At 45.9% G+C, this 13,575-nt stretch overlaps 1 protein-coding gene across 1 annotated transcript; it reads left to right on the forward strand.

Annotated features, from left to right (window-relative positions):
• Positions 1–1,559: 1,559 nt before the first annotated feature.
• On the forward strand, positions 1,560–12,493 carry LOC103249750 (cytochrome P450 4A11-like). The gene is given in 13 exon segments (XM_008048371.2): positions 1,560–1,596; positions 1,599–1,753; positions 4,669–4,810; positions 5,478–5,522; positions 5,995–6,122; positions 7,392–7,516; positions 8,132–8,286; positions 8,713–8,819; positions 8,906–9,096; positions 9,199–9,332; positions 9,974–10,038; positions 10,184–10,260; positions 12,298–12,493. Coding segments are annotated over 13 exon segments (1,557 nt in total).
• Positions 12,494–13,575: the final 1,082 nt, after the last annotated feature.

The following is a 13,575-nucleotide window of genomic DNA, read 5'->3' on the forward strand; positions in this document are numbered from 1 at the left end:
GTGCCTAATAACACAGAAATAACTAATAATAGTTTGTTAATAATGAACATATTGTTAAGCAGAGGAGTTGCACCTCTGATTGCAAATATCTAAGTTTTACATAATTACTAGTTGTACCTCTGATTGCAAATATCTAAGTTTTACATAATCACCTTAACAAGCCCTATTTAGGGAAAAGTTAGTGTTTATTATTTAATTAATATTATTTAATCTATTTAATATAAGGTGATTTTGAAAAATTGATTTTATTTCTGTTGTCTTTTCTTTAGAACAGAAGTTGTATTCAGGAAAATAAGACCAGAAGTTGGTTGGGAATGATACATCTGTTACCGCAAGGCTTCCAATGTTTATTGAAGATATAATAAAAGGCAAAGCTTTAAAAAGCCCTATTTTTAAATATACTGTTCACCACTTGAATTATGAAAACTGGATCCAGAGTATAAGAATAATAAAGTTTTAAAGAATACTCATGCAGAGATATGTAAAAATGAAAGGTAGATTTCATTTATTTCCATAGTTACTACTAGTTAGGCTGCTGACTTGAGGTTGACAAAACAACAATTTTCTAAATATCATTTTGTGTCAAAGCACAGATTGCACTAAAGAATGCAGTCACTAAAGAATGTACCCTAAACAGAGGGTAAAAGTCTTAATTGTATAATTCCTTTCTATTATAGAATGAAAGAAAATTAGTAAAAATACTCCTGCTATAATTAAAGTACCTGACTGAAGTAGGACTGAAATTACTGTCGGACCTTCTATGGGCAAAGGAAGGCAGGAGTGTAATGCAAATGGAAGTGATTTTCTGGTTGCAGCTTAAAGTAGACCTACTTGTGGGAAAGGGTTATAACAAAGATTAAGTATAAAATGTTTGGAAATCGTCATGCATTTGATTTGAATGGAGAAGGAATAATGCTATTGATATTATAAAACCAGTCTCTCCAATGCAATGATATGAAAGTGCTTAAAGGGCTGCTGTAACATCTGTTTATCCATATCATCACTCAGTTAACAGAAATGACATAATTCCCACTCCTCTTTGCAAAATATATAGTTGAAAGAGGTTGTTATGATAAATAAAATTAGTATAGCAGTAAGCATTAAAGTAATGTTTCAAGACTTGGTTAATATTAGGATTTGAATGTACATACCACATTGAGATTTTTATCTGATTGTGTAACAAAAAATTGCTACTGAATGAACATTATTGCAAGATAGTAAGGCAAAATGAGATGTCCTTGAGGTCGGGGTTTCTGTCTGTTTTCCTTCCAGCTATGGCCACCACATAGCATACTGCCTGACACAGAGTAGCTTTTCACTAAATATTCCTAAGTAATATAGTGGGGGAACGTGGGTGAGTGCATGGCCATTACCATCAACAGCCAATGAAGCTTTCCTCTCATTCTTTCCCTAGGTAGATCCTCCATAGTCTAGCAACTGAAAATACTGTGATCCAAGCTCTGCCCTCCCCCTTCCACCCTCTGCACAAGTGGGTGTGAAAATCTTTAGCAATGACCAAGGGCAGTCAGGGCAGTCAGTAATCCAGAAAGCTCTGCACCATGAGTGTCTCTGTGCTGAGCCCCATACAACTCCTGGGTGCGTCTCTGAGCTCCTCCAAGCAGCCTTCCTGCTCATCCTGCTTCTGCTCCTGATCAAGGCAGCCCAGCTTTACCTGTACAGACAGTGGTTGATCAAAGCTCTCCAGCAGTTTCCCTCTACTCCCGTCCACTGGCTCTTCGGGAACAGCCAGGAGGTAGGAAGGAGCTGCACAAGGGACCGGGAGGACAGGGAGGATTGGGGCTCAGATAGCCTGGTCAACAAGTGCATGAGACAAAGACTTGTGTGACCAACGTGTCACCTCCTAGAAACACCCGGAATTCCTCTCCAGTCTGAGCTCATTCCAGTCATGGGAAGCTCACTGCCTTGCAAGAAGCTCATCTTACTGGTCCTCAGTTCTGTCACCCACATCATCCTCATACAGATCTGAAGTCTTACCTGGCAGCCCTTCATGGGGAAGGCAATGAATGGTCCTTCCTGGGGCTCCTCTCTCCAGGCTATATAATCCCAGCAGCCAAGGCTGTTCACAAAGAACCAGGCTTTGCTTCCCTGCCCTAGTCATTCAAAGTCATTTTGTCTGCCTGACCAGACAGAGCTTGCCTGGGAACACAGATGAAAATCTGACGGAATACCTGCCTGTGAGGTTTACAGTCTGGGAACACCATAGGCAGGAATCTAAAGAAGTGCCAGGCCACAGGAAGACAGTTTATACTGCTCAAGTGGGTGGATGAGGTTAGTTGTATGTTACTGCTTTGGTTTGCCTGAGACTGAGGAAATTTCCAGAACAGGTGATTTCCAGGCTGAAACCCTGGACAGGTCATGGGCACACATGTGGGCCAAAACCAGTACAGTGTCCTACAGTGAGGGGTTCTGATGTCTGAGGTGCACCACTGAACAGTGTCTGTTGACCTCCAGGCTTTCCTCCTGCATACCTGAACCATGAGTTCTTTGGGGTCGAAAATATCATCCCCTCCCTGTGCCCCAGCCCCTGCAAGATTCTGGCACTGCAGGATGGTCGGCTCAGGTGTGTGGAGAGACCAAGGAAGGAGGGAAAGGAGCAGTTCCACGCTGGGGAGGGACAGCCCTAACTGCTCTACACTGCCAGCACTAGGGCTTGAGGGCAGAGCAAGGCAAGGAGCTACATGGAGAGGGGCTCACCAAGGAGTTGTGAACTAAACACACTTAAGGGGACATGGAGCTTGCAAGAAGTTGAGGCCTATTGCTTCACGTTGCTGAGAAACACCCACACCGTGATTAACAAGAGTAGAGCCAAATTGGGGGACTGGAACATCCCTGCCCTAAGTAGATGGGCCCCATTACTTCTCTCCTTTATTGTTTCCCAACGTCCTCCTTTACCCTAGGTTGCCCATTAACCCTCCTACCCGCTTCTGCATTCCAACTTCTGGGCCACTCTTCACCCCGTACCTCTGCCTGGAATACTTTGTCCTTCCTATGCTCTTCTGCCAAGACCCACACCCAGGTCATCTCTTCCAAAATCTCCTGTGTCTCCCAAGAGTTGGAACAGGCAGTTCTTTTTCCTATGGATTGCCCTTCTCAAGAGGACAGGGAAGTGTTAATGTGATTAAATTAATTTTCTGCAGTGTCACAACTGTTGGCTCCTATTAGAAGAGACCAACTCAGATTCTTTGTAATCTTTGTAATCCAATATCCCCTTAGGAATGCTTACTTAGACAATGAGCAAGAGAATCAGGTAGAGCTTTTCAATGTTCAGTTCTAAGTTTGACACCACCCCCCAAAATTTCTTCAGATGCTTGAGCTTTCTTCCATCTCAACATTAGTTACTCTTAATTGTACAGATGCCAAACTTTCTGTCTCTCAAACTAGACTGAAAGTTTCAAACAGGTAAGGATCCATAGCTGTATCCTAATCCAGGGCCCAAATCAATGCTTCACTCACAGTATGTACTTGAAGCCCATGTGGTAAATGAAGGTGCCTGTCCCACAGTAGGGCAAGCAACCTACTTGCCACCAAAGAGCTGGTAAATATAGTTGTCAGAAGGATGAGGCAGAGACTGGATACCTGCAGCAGACAGTTGCTCTGAAGCAGTTGAAATAGAGGAGAGTTGACTAAGTAGAAGATCACTAGAACCCAATGTTTGTAAGGATGCCAGACGCGATGAAATAAAGCTGAGTCTTGAAGCCGAGCAGAGGTGGTTACTCTGCGGCAAAGTGGAAGGGCATTCCAGTAGAGGGAAGCTCAAGTGCAAGGGCTGAGAGAGAGCAGGATTAGCCGGTGTGAAGAGGACAGGGAAGTGGGGACAGTGGCATAGGTAGTGAAACAAGTGGATCATGATGGAATTGCCAGGGTGTCAGGAGGCAAGAATGGAGAAGCTGAAGCCAAAGAGTTAAGGGCTTTGGGATCCACACTGAAGAGTTCCAAAAGCTAACTCTGGCAGCAGGAAGCTCATGAAAATTTCTTTCTCCAATGAATGAAATGAAAACAAGAAACCCAAATCTCCAAATCATGGATCAACACTAAATTCACATACATATAACTAGACTTTGTCTTATAAATATATACATAGCCAACAAATAGAATGCTTTATGCACACAATATTGTATTTAATTTTGTAACTTAGTCATATACACCCTAAGCACTATTGTACCTAAGTAAACATTTACATGTAGGCTATGATAATATTGAAACTATAACAACCAGTATGGTTATATAAAATTATTGCATAATTAAAAGTTTTAAATATATCCATTTGGCTCTCTTAGTAGACTAAATTATTTTACAAATCTGCATACCAAATGATACAAGTTGTTTTGGGAATTGTCCATGAAAATTGTTGTGCTTATGAGACCCAAAGGTTTTGTACAAACTTCGGACAATACCTGACTTGTTTCTGCAGTATTTAATGAGGGTCATAGCACAGCCCAACAGGGAATAGATCTGGCCTTAGTTCAAATCCTGGAGAGACAGCAAGATCTGGATCAGAGCCTAGGTCATCAGAAACAATTTCAAATCCATAACCTCAAGTGGTAAATCCAGAACTACCAGGTCCCTGTGGTTGTACAGCCCTGAATTCCCAGTACAGAGAATAGAACTAAATGGAAGTTTTTATTGATGTCTTTCCCTTGTTGACAGCTGCAAAAGGAACAGGAGCTACAACAGATTCTGAAATGGGTAGAGAAATTCCCCAGTGCCTGTCCTCAGTGGTTATGGGGGACCAGAGCTCGTCTCCTACTCTATGACCCTGACTACATGAAGGTTATTCTGGAGAGAACCGGTGAGATTGAAACCCGTACCCCAGCTGCAACACCTCTTCCCTCTTGAGTACATCCTTGCGTCTATAAAATTCCCAAGGAGAGTTTCGTTTAAACATTAATATCTGAACCCTCTGCCAACCATTCACCAATCTCACATCTCAGGCTACAGTCAAAAACATTTACTGAGGACTGAACGTTTAAAACAATTGTGTGGGACTCAATCTCCTAATCCTTTCTTTTCTTTCTTGCTCCTTTAAGCAAATTGAGGTGATCTGATATGTAAATTAGCATATATATGTAAAACAAATTTCATGATCACCTTGACTTGCATTTGGAATCTTTATTTGCTACATGTCCTGAGTTATGGGATAATTAAGGCCTCACCAATGTAGAAAAACCTAAGGTTCTCTCACTTTCTGGCATGGAATACTGTGTTCCCGGCCCCTCACTTTCCTAGTTTTGTGGGTGTTCCGCTATGAAGCACAGAGTCGACCTCTCTGAGCACACCTTAAACTTAAGGACAAACATGGAAAAGAACAGGGAAGAAAGAGGGAAGGGACATATGTCAAACAACGAACTGACAGATATCAAGAACCAAAGGCAGTCCATGGTCTGAATCACAGGTATCTTGGAGCTACCTTGTGGGATAGCTTCAAGTACCCTGTAAAGCTCTTCCTTACCTTTCAGATCCAAAGTCTCATGGCAACTACAGATTGCTGGCTCCATGGCTTGGTACGTATATCTAAATCAGATTGGGGTCCACTTTCCACTTAGGTTTGCCAGGAACCATCCCTTGAGAACAGCAAATGATGGGCCACCACTGCCATAATGCCAACCCAGAATCAAACCTCTTCTCCCTTCTTCTAACAAAACCCTCATGCCTTCCTAATGCAGATGTGAGTTTTTCAGAGGAGACTCGGCTTCTTCCACTTCATTTCTCAGTTGTCTCCAGACAGTATCAGCCTTACGTTTATTTAAGTCGATATTTGACCTGCCCCAACTCCTCTTCAACCTTTATGTCACATGGATATACCAGCCCAATTAGGATATTCATATGCCTGAGGTGAACCTGCCTTTCCCACTTTGTCCATGTTGTGCATTCTGGGTTTTCTCCACCCAGGAACCACCCTCTGTTCCCCAAAATTATCCAGTCATCCTCTGAGCCTGTCTCCTCTCCACTTACACACACCAATCTCTGGTCCAGGGTATGGCTTGCTCCTGTTAAATGGGCAGACGTGGTTTCAGCACCGGCGGATGCTGACACCAGCCTTCCACTATGACATCCTCAAATCCTACGTGGGGCTCATGGCAGACTCCGTCCGAGTGATGCTGGTGAGTTCATCTTTCTCTCCCAATCACATACCCACTATAAGCTCACACTCTAGCCAGTTCCATTCTCAACTCTGTGTCCCACAGACAGCCATCACACAGCCACAAGGTTAATAGTCTTGGGCCATTACTGTAAAAACAGGGTCCTCCAAAGGTGGATGAGGGAGGCGAGCGCCCAGGCATCAGCTTGGATCCACACTCTGCTCAGCATCACAGGAAAAGACAGTCATGGTGAATACATAACCCCTCTTCTCCGACTTTAAACTCTTAGCACAGTAGGATGGAAAAGTGGTCAGTCACACTGGGTGGCCTGGGCAATTGCGGCTTCAGTGCCAGAGTGGATACGTCAAGATGTCACTCAACCAGCCTCTGGCTTGGGTCCAAAGACTCTTGCATGGATTTCGGCCACCCACAGAACAAAATGGACACCAAGTCTACATTCTCAAAGCCATACCTGCCATACGCTCTCCTCTCATCGGAATTCTGACTTCCACCCAACTGAGCTCAGCAAAGCTTTGATGAACGAAAAAGATTTTGAAGTTCCTGGTGTCCTCCATCAAGAGGACCTATAGCCACCCCTTAAACTTTCGTTTGTCCTGACACTTCTCCCCACAAGTTAGGGTCCTATCTGTTCCTAGGAACCAAATCAGCTGTCAGAACACTGAAGAGTTCCCTATTATTTATTCCTGAACAAAAGTTTCTTGCTAAAAATACGTCATAACTGAATCTCAAAATTCGAAACCCAATACAAGCTATGGTGAGGAACTATGTTTAATGTCATATTAAAAGTTTGTGAGAGCCAGGCTCGGTGGCTCAGCCTGTAATCCTGCGCCTTTGGGAGGCTGAGGTGAGTGGATTGCCTGAGCCCGCGGGTTCAAGACCTGCCTGGGCAACTTGGTGAGACCTCATCTCTACAATAAATCAAAAAATTAGCAGGGCGTGGTAGCGCACACCTGTAGCTCCAGCTACTTGGAAAGCTGAGGTGGAAGGATCGCTGGAGCTCCAGCAGGGCGAGGCTGCGGTGGCCGGGAGCGGCCATTGCACTTCAGTCTGGGCAACAGAGTGAGACTCCAACTCAAAAAAAAAAAAAAAGTTTGTGAGAAACAGGCACAAGTTTAAAAACAATGGTTTCACATCCCGATTTCTACAATACATCTGATCTAAAAAGCGAGAAATCACAATTAAGATATCTAGAGATACGAGAAAACATCCAAGTATTATTAGCAAAATTCTGAGGAATTAAGATGGTACAAGGCCCTCCTCCCACCACAGGACAAATGGGAAGAGCTCATCAGCCGGGACTCTCCAGTAGAAGTCTTTCAGCATGTCTCCTTGATGACCCTGGACACCATCATGAAGTGTGCCTTCAGCCACAAGGGCAGTATCCAGGTGGACAGGTCAGTTTTGCCCACTGAGCTGCAGGTTCCTTGTCTTTACCAACTGGTGGACGTACTTCAGAGGCAGGTGGTCCAGTTCAGAGGTTCACTCTACATGACTCAAGATTCATACCCTGACCAGTTCTAATTCCAGACCATATCAAACCACGAATCAAGTATAGATCCCTGATCCCTATCTTAGGTAGACCCTAGATATCATGACTCAGACACAGATCTCTGATCCCAGTTCTTATAGAACTGAAAACCATGGCTCAGGCAAAGTTTCCTTACATTTAGCACAGGTAGATCCTGTAAACCATGGCTCAGACACAGATTCCTGATCCTTAGCACAGGTAGAACCCAGAAAACATGACTCAGCATAGGTTCTTAATTCCTAGCACAGATAGAAGCCAGAAAACATGACTCAAGCACAAATACCATATCCCTAGCACAGTTAGATCCTGGATGTTCACACCATTTTATAAAGGCCTGGGAGTCACAACGGCTATAAAACAAAAGAGACAGCTGCCTCAGTACTGCTTACTCACTCTTGGAGGCCATCTCCACCCACGCACCGCTCTGCCTCCAGGTCAGTGGCCCACTATTCCCTTGTTTCTTCCCCATCTTCTCCCTCAGGAACTCACAGTCCTACATCCAGGCCATTGGAGAGATGAACAACCTATTTTTTTCCCGTGTTAAGAATGCCTTTTACCAGAATGACACTATCTACAGCCTGACGCCTGAAGGCCGCAGAGCCCAACATGCCTGCCAGATCGCCCATCAGCACACAGGTTCTGTCTCCTCCTCCTGTCTCCCTACATTTACCAGGCAAAGTCAAAGGAGGAGGCCATGACTCCTCAGAAAAAACTAGGCTCTGTTGTGCCCCTGCAGGAGACAGACTTCTTTGGGGCAGAGGCTCGGAGCTGAGATGTTTGTTAGGTGCTATGTACTATGCAGGAGTTTACCTGTCACCACATGGCAATGCTAGAAAGAGACCATGACCCAGCAGCATTTGAGCCCAGTCTCCATGGGCTGTGCCACTGAGGGGAGTCCTTATCTGCCTCTCATCATGCTAGAGCTCCCTCCCCTGACACAAGCACCCAAATCTCATTCCTGCTGAGCTCTTTTGGGCACCCAGATGCGGGCTGCTGTGAATCTGGGCCTCCTGGGGGTTGCTACGCTCTCAGCTCTGGCTGGTAACCACTGTTCTGGGGCAGACCGAGTGATCCAGCAGAGGAAGGCTCACCTGCAGGAGGAGGGCAAGCTGGAGAAGATCAAGAAAAAGAGGCACCTGGATTTCCTGGACATCCTCCTCTTGGCCAAAGTGAGTGCATGTAGGAGAGGCCTGAGGCTCAGCCCAGAGCACAGAGTAAGAGATAAACCTTGCACTCTCGCTGTGGCCTCCTCCAGATGGAGAATGGGAGCAGCTTGTCAGACAAGGACCTCCGTGCTGAGGTGGACACGTTCATGTTTGAGGGCCACGACACCACAGCCAGCGGCATCTCCTGGATCCTCTATACTCTTGCCGTGAACCCCAAGCATCAGCAGAGATGCCGAGAGGAGGTCCAGAGCCTCTTGGGGGATGGAGCCTCCATCACATGGTGAGTGAGTACTCAAGAGAAGGGAGAGCCCTGCCCTCTCCGTGGGGGAAGCCCCTGCTCTCCCCAGGCTCTGACCACTTTTCAGGATGGGCTTTGATACAGGGAGCACCTGGACCAGATGCCCTACACCACCATGTGCATCAAGGAGGCAATGAGAATCTATCCACCAGTACCAGCTGTTAGCAGGGAACTGAGCAAATCCGTCACGTTCTCTGATGGACGTTCCTTGCCAGGAGGTAGGACTTCCCACACTCACTCACCTAAGCAGTCCACGGGGACATGTAGAGGGTCAGACATCCTACTATACTCCAGTATTTCTGGCCTCTGGGCCTTCGTTGAACATTTTTTAAAAATTAAAATATTCTTTTTATTTAGGATAAATAATTTAAAATGCCTGTCCTAGAGCTTTAACCCACTAAAATTTCAAAAACTAAATGTTAGCCTCTGGATTTGACCTTGACAATGAAATCCAAAAATTTTATTCCCTGAGATGTGGAACACTGGAGAGAGAAACACATTATTTTCTGATGGGGTATGGCAAATGAGTACTGCCATGAGTACTGAATGAGTTCATGTATATTCACCAAGGTTCACAAAAGGCATTTGATGACTATGAATTGTCACTGGACTTATCTCAAATAATAATGCTCTGATTCTTTCTTGCTTCTCATTTGAGATTTAAACTTTTCTGTTTGTCATCGGAGCTCAGGTGCTTAGCCAGTCCACTCAACCTGCATGATAGTAGGCTCATCCTGGTCAAAGTGAATATTTATAGCACTCTGGCTTTTTTTGTATATTCCCGCCCCTGGATGGCTGATGGACCAAGTCCCTTCATGGATACGATCATGCTTCTCTCTGTCTCCTGCCCACCCCACAGGTATCATAGTGATGCTTTCCATTTATGGCCTGCACCACAACCCGAAGGTGTGGCCAAACCCGGAGGTACGAAGGCCCCTGGAGGAGGGGATGGAATAGTCCCTCAGACCAACACCTTTTCCTGCTCCCACTTCCAGGTGCCCTATCCCCTCATGGGTTCAAAGCAAGTGCTTGATCGCTATCTGTCCTGGCCCTTGTGCTCTCTCTGCAGGTGTTTGACCCTTCTCGCTTTGCACCGGGTTCTGACCGACACAGCCATGCCTTTCTGCCCTTCTCAGGAGGATCAAGGTGAGGCATCCTCGTGCTAATGTGGTGAGGATATAGGAGGAGTCTCTGGGCACACGCCTAATATTTGTGAACCCTTATGTATATATGTGACATCTTTGGTTGTCTCCTTGGACGTTGGAGTTAGTGAAAGGGTACCTGGCATGGGCATGTCTCATGCTATAGAAAGTGGCATTCCAGGGCAACCATGGAGTCTTTGCATCCTCTGCTCTTTCCAACAGGCAGACAGAAATCACTGTCCATTGGTGACTCACATATAAGTGTATTCTGATGTTTTCCTCACTTTAGAAGTCTGGCTCTTCAATATTAGTCTTTCTTCAGTAAACTCTACTTTTTGCTTTTCTCCCTCCCTACACATTCTCAATGCAGCACACCAGCTTTTCTGTGTAATTTGTTAGTCAGTCACAGAGTTAAATCCTTGAATCTTTGCATCATGGCCAGGCATGGTGGCTCACACCTATAATCCCAGCACTTTGGTAGGCCAAAGTGAGACTGTCTGAGCCTATGGGTTCAAGACCAACCTGGGCAACTTGGCAAGACCTCATTTCTACCATAAATCAAAAAATTAGCCTGGCGTGGTGGTGCATGCCTGTAGTTCCAGGTACTTGGAAGGCTGAGACTAAAGGCTAAGCCCAGCAGGTCGAGGCTTCTGTGGCCGTGAGCATGCCACGGCACTCCAGCCTGGGTGACAGAGTGAAACTCCAACTCAAAAAAAAAAGAAGAAATCTATGTATCTGTCTAGACATGAGATGCCTTTCTAGTTCTACCTTTCAAGCCATCAGTTAAAGTAATCCTTTGCAGGGAGTTTTACAACAAAGTGGGTCGTCTCCACACTTTGCTTCTTACCCAGCAAATGTTCACTGTATTACAATATTCACATATTGAGGTCGTCTTTCTCATTTGGCCAAATTCTGTACGTGGAGTAGGATTTCTATGATGTTGTCCTATAACCCCACATGGTACAATGTTGACAAAACACGCAAAAATGTGGACAATAGTCTGTCTTTGAGGGAAACCACACTCAATACTGTATGATACATAGCATGATGAAGGGTGAGGAAGGTCTGAACTGGGCCATGGCTGCACTGTGGAGGGAGGGGTAGCAGGGACACCAGATAAGTCCAGGTGAGAGACTGAGGGATGGCAAATAGGAACTCTTCTGGACTAGAATTAGAAGCTGCTGGTGTTGGCGGAAGGAGGGGATGAGGAAGAGGCAGGAGGTGGGAAGCAAGTGGGGAAACATCTGAACGACCCACCCAGTGCCCCTCCAGGAAGCTTCTTGGGTGCCTTCTGATTCTTTTTCCTCACACATCTGACTTTGCTTGGAGGATTCCAGTCGTTACATGTCCCCCTAAAAAGTAGGCCCCCGAGAGTGTGCTTTACTGCAGTGACCTGAACTGGCCTTGGTACTGGGGAACAAAAAATTGTTTGTGGAGCAGTGAACAATCAGTGATACCTCTGTAAGCCATTTATGGAGTGAGACTCTGTGCCTTAGAGCAGGGATCCCCAGGATCCAGGTGGCGGACTGGTCCCATCAGTGAGATATTGGGAAACAGGCCACACAACAGGAGGTGAGTGACTGGCAGGAAAAGCTCCACCTCTGTCAGAGCAGCAATGGCATTAGATTCTCATAGGAGCCCGAACCCCATTGTGAACTGAGCATAAGAAGGATCTAGCTTGAGTGCTGCCCACCCTGCCCCCTTGGTCTGTGGAAAAATTGTCTTTCACAAAACCCATCCATGATACCAATAAGGTTGAGGATGATCACCTTAGAACACTGGCCCTGTTTCTACTGAGAGCAAAGATAGCAGTTAGAAGCTAGCTCTGAAAGACAGGTAGGCTTTGTCAGAGATCAAGGAAGTTGTGAATTGAGGCTGGTATAAAGGTATGTGTGGCCTGTGAGGAAAGGGTGGCAGGGCTGGGCACATGAGGGAGGACCCTGAATGCCCAGCTCTGGGCTGGAGCTCAGGGCACAATGTCTGCCCACTTCAGAATGCGGCCTGACAGTACTTCTCAATTCACTGTCCCTGCCTGGTCCAGGAACTGCATCGGGAAACAATTTGCCATGAACGAGCTGAAGGTGGCTGTGGCCCTGACCCTGCTCCGCTTTGAGCTGCTTCCTGATCCCACCAGGATCCCTACGCCCATACCTCGAACTGTGTTGAAATCCAACAATGGGATCCACCTGTATCTCAGGAAGCTCTCCAACCCATGTGGGAACAAGGATGGTCTCTGAAGGTCTCCACCTGCCATCCTGTCTTCTTGTTTCCTCCTCCTATCCCCTACCTATCTGCCCACACCATGCTTTCCATCTGCCTGCTGCCCTTCTTCCCACTGGCCTACAGTCCTCTAGTCTAGCATTTTCTCTGACCTTTTCTCCGACCTTTTCTTCAGCTTCCATACCTGTTTATCTACCTTTCTCCTTCCCACTGACTGTCCACACTACTTCTGATCCCCTTCCTGACCTCCAGCCTGTCTATCCTGATGACTGTATAATTGCTTGGCTATCCCTCTAGTTTCCCATTGTTGTTGTAATAAACTAGTAAACCCACAATGGTTTTAAGGAATTCTTTTAGCATTCTTGTGGTCAAAGTCAGAAATGGATTTCCTGGGTGAAAAACAAGTTGTGACCAAGGACAAACCCCCTGTAGGGCCTAAGGGCATGTCCTGCCTCTTGGCTTTTCAGCTCCAGAGCTGCATTTTTCCCATCCCTGACCCTGGGCCCTCCTCCCTCTCACAGCCAACAGCATCTTCAGTCTCTTTCTCACTGTCCTCACTTTTCTTTCCCTCTTAAAGGGCCCTTGTGATCACATCAAGGTCATTCAAATAACCCAGGATTATTTCACCACTTCAACATCCTTTACTCACATCTTCAAAGTTCGTTTTAACACATGTGATCTCACTCATATATGTTCTCACTCACAAATGGGTACTAAATGCTGGGCACACATGGGTTCTGGAATGGGAACAACAGACACTGGGCACTGCTGAAGGAGGGAGGCAGGGAGGGGAGATGAGAGATACAAAACCATCAAAATGCTAACTATTGGGGGATGGGCCCAACAGAAGCACAAACCTTGCCTCTATGCAACATATTGATGTAATCATGCACCTTTTGATTCCGAAATTTTAAAAAAACCTGAAGAGGAGGTACCATAGTCACAGGTTCCATGAATTAAGATGTGGACTTTGGGAAGAGCCAAGGATCAGCATAGCAGTCCTTATTTTATTTTAATTTTTTTTGAGTTGGAGTCTCACTCGGTCGCCCAGACTGGAGTGCAGTGACCGCTCCCGGCCACCGCAACCTCGCCTGCTGGG

This window comes from Carlito syrichta, unplaced genomic scaffold (assembly GCF_000164805.1).
Source record: "Carlito syrichta isolate Samal-C Ts95f unplaced genomic scaffold, Tarsius_syrichta-2.0.1 Scaffold123377, whole genome shotgun sequence".
NCBI lineage: Eukaryota > Metazoa > Chordata > Mammalia > Primates > Tarsiidae > Carlito > Carlito syrichta.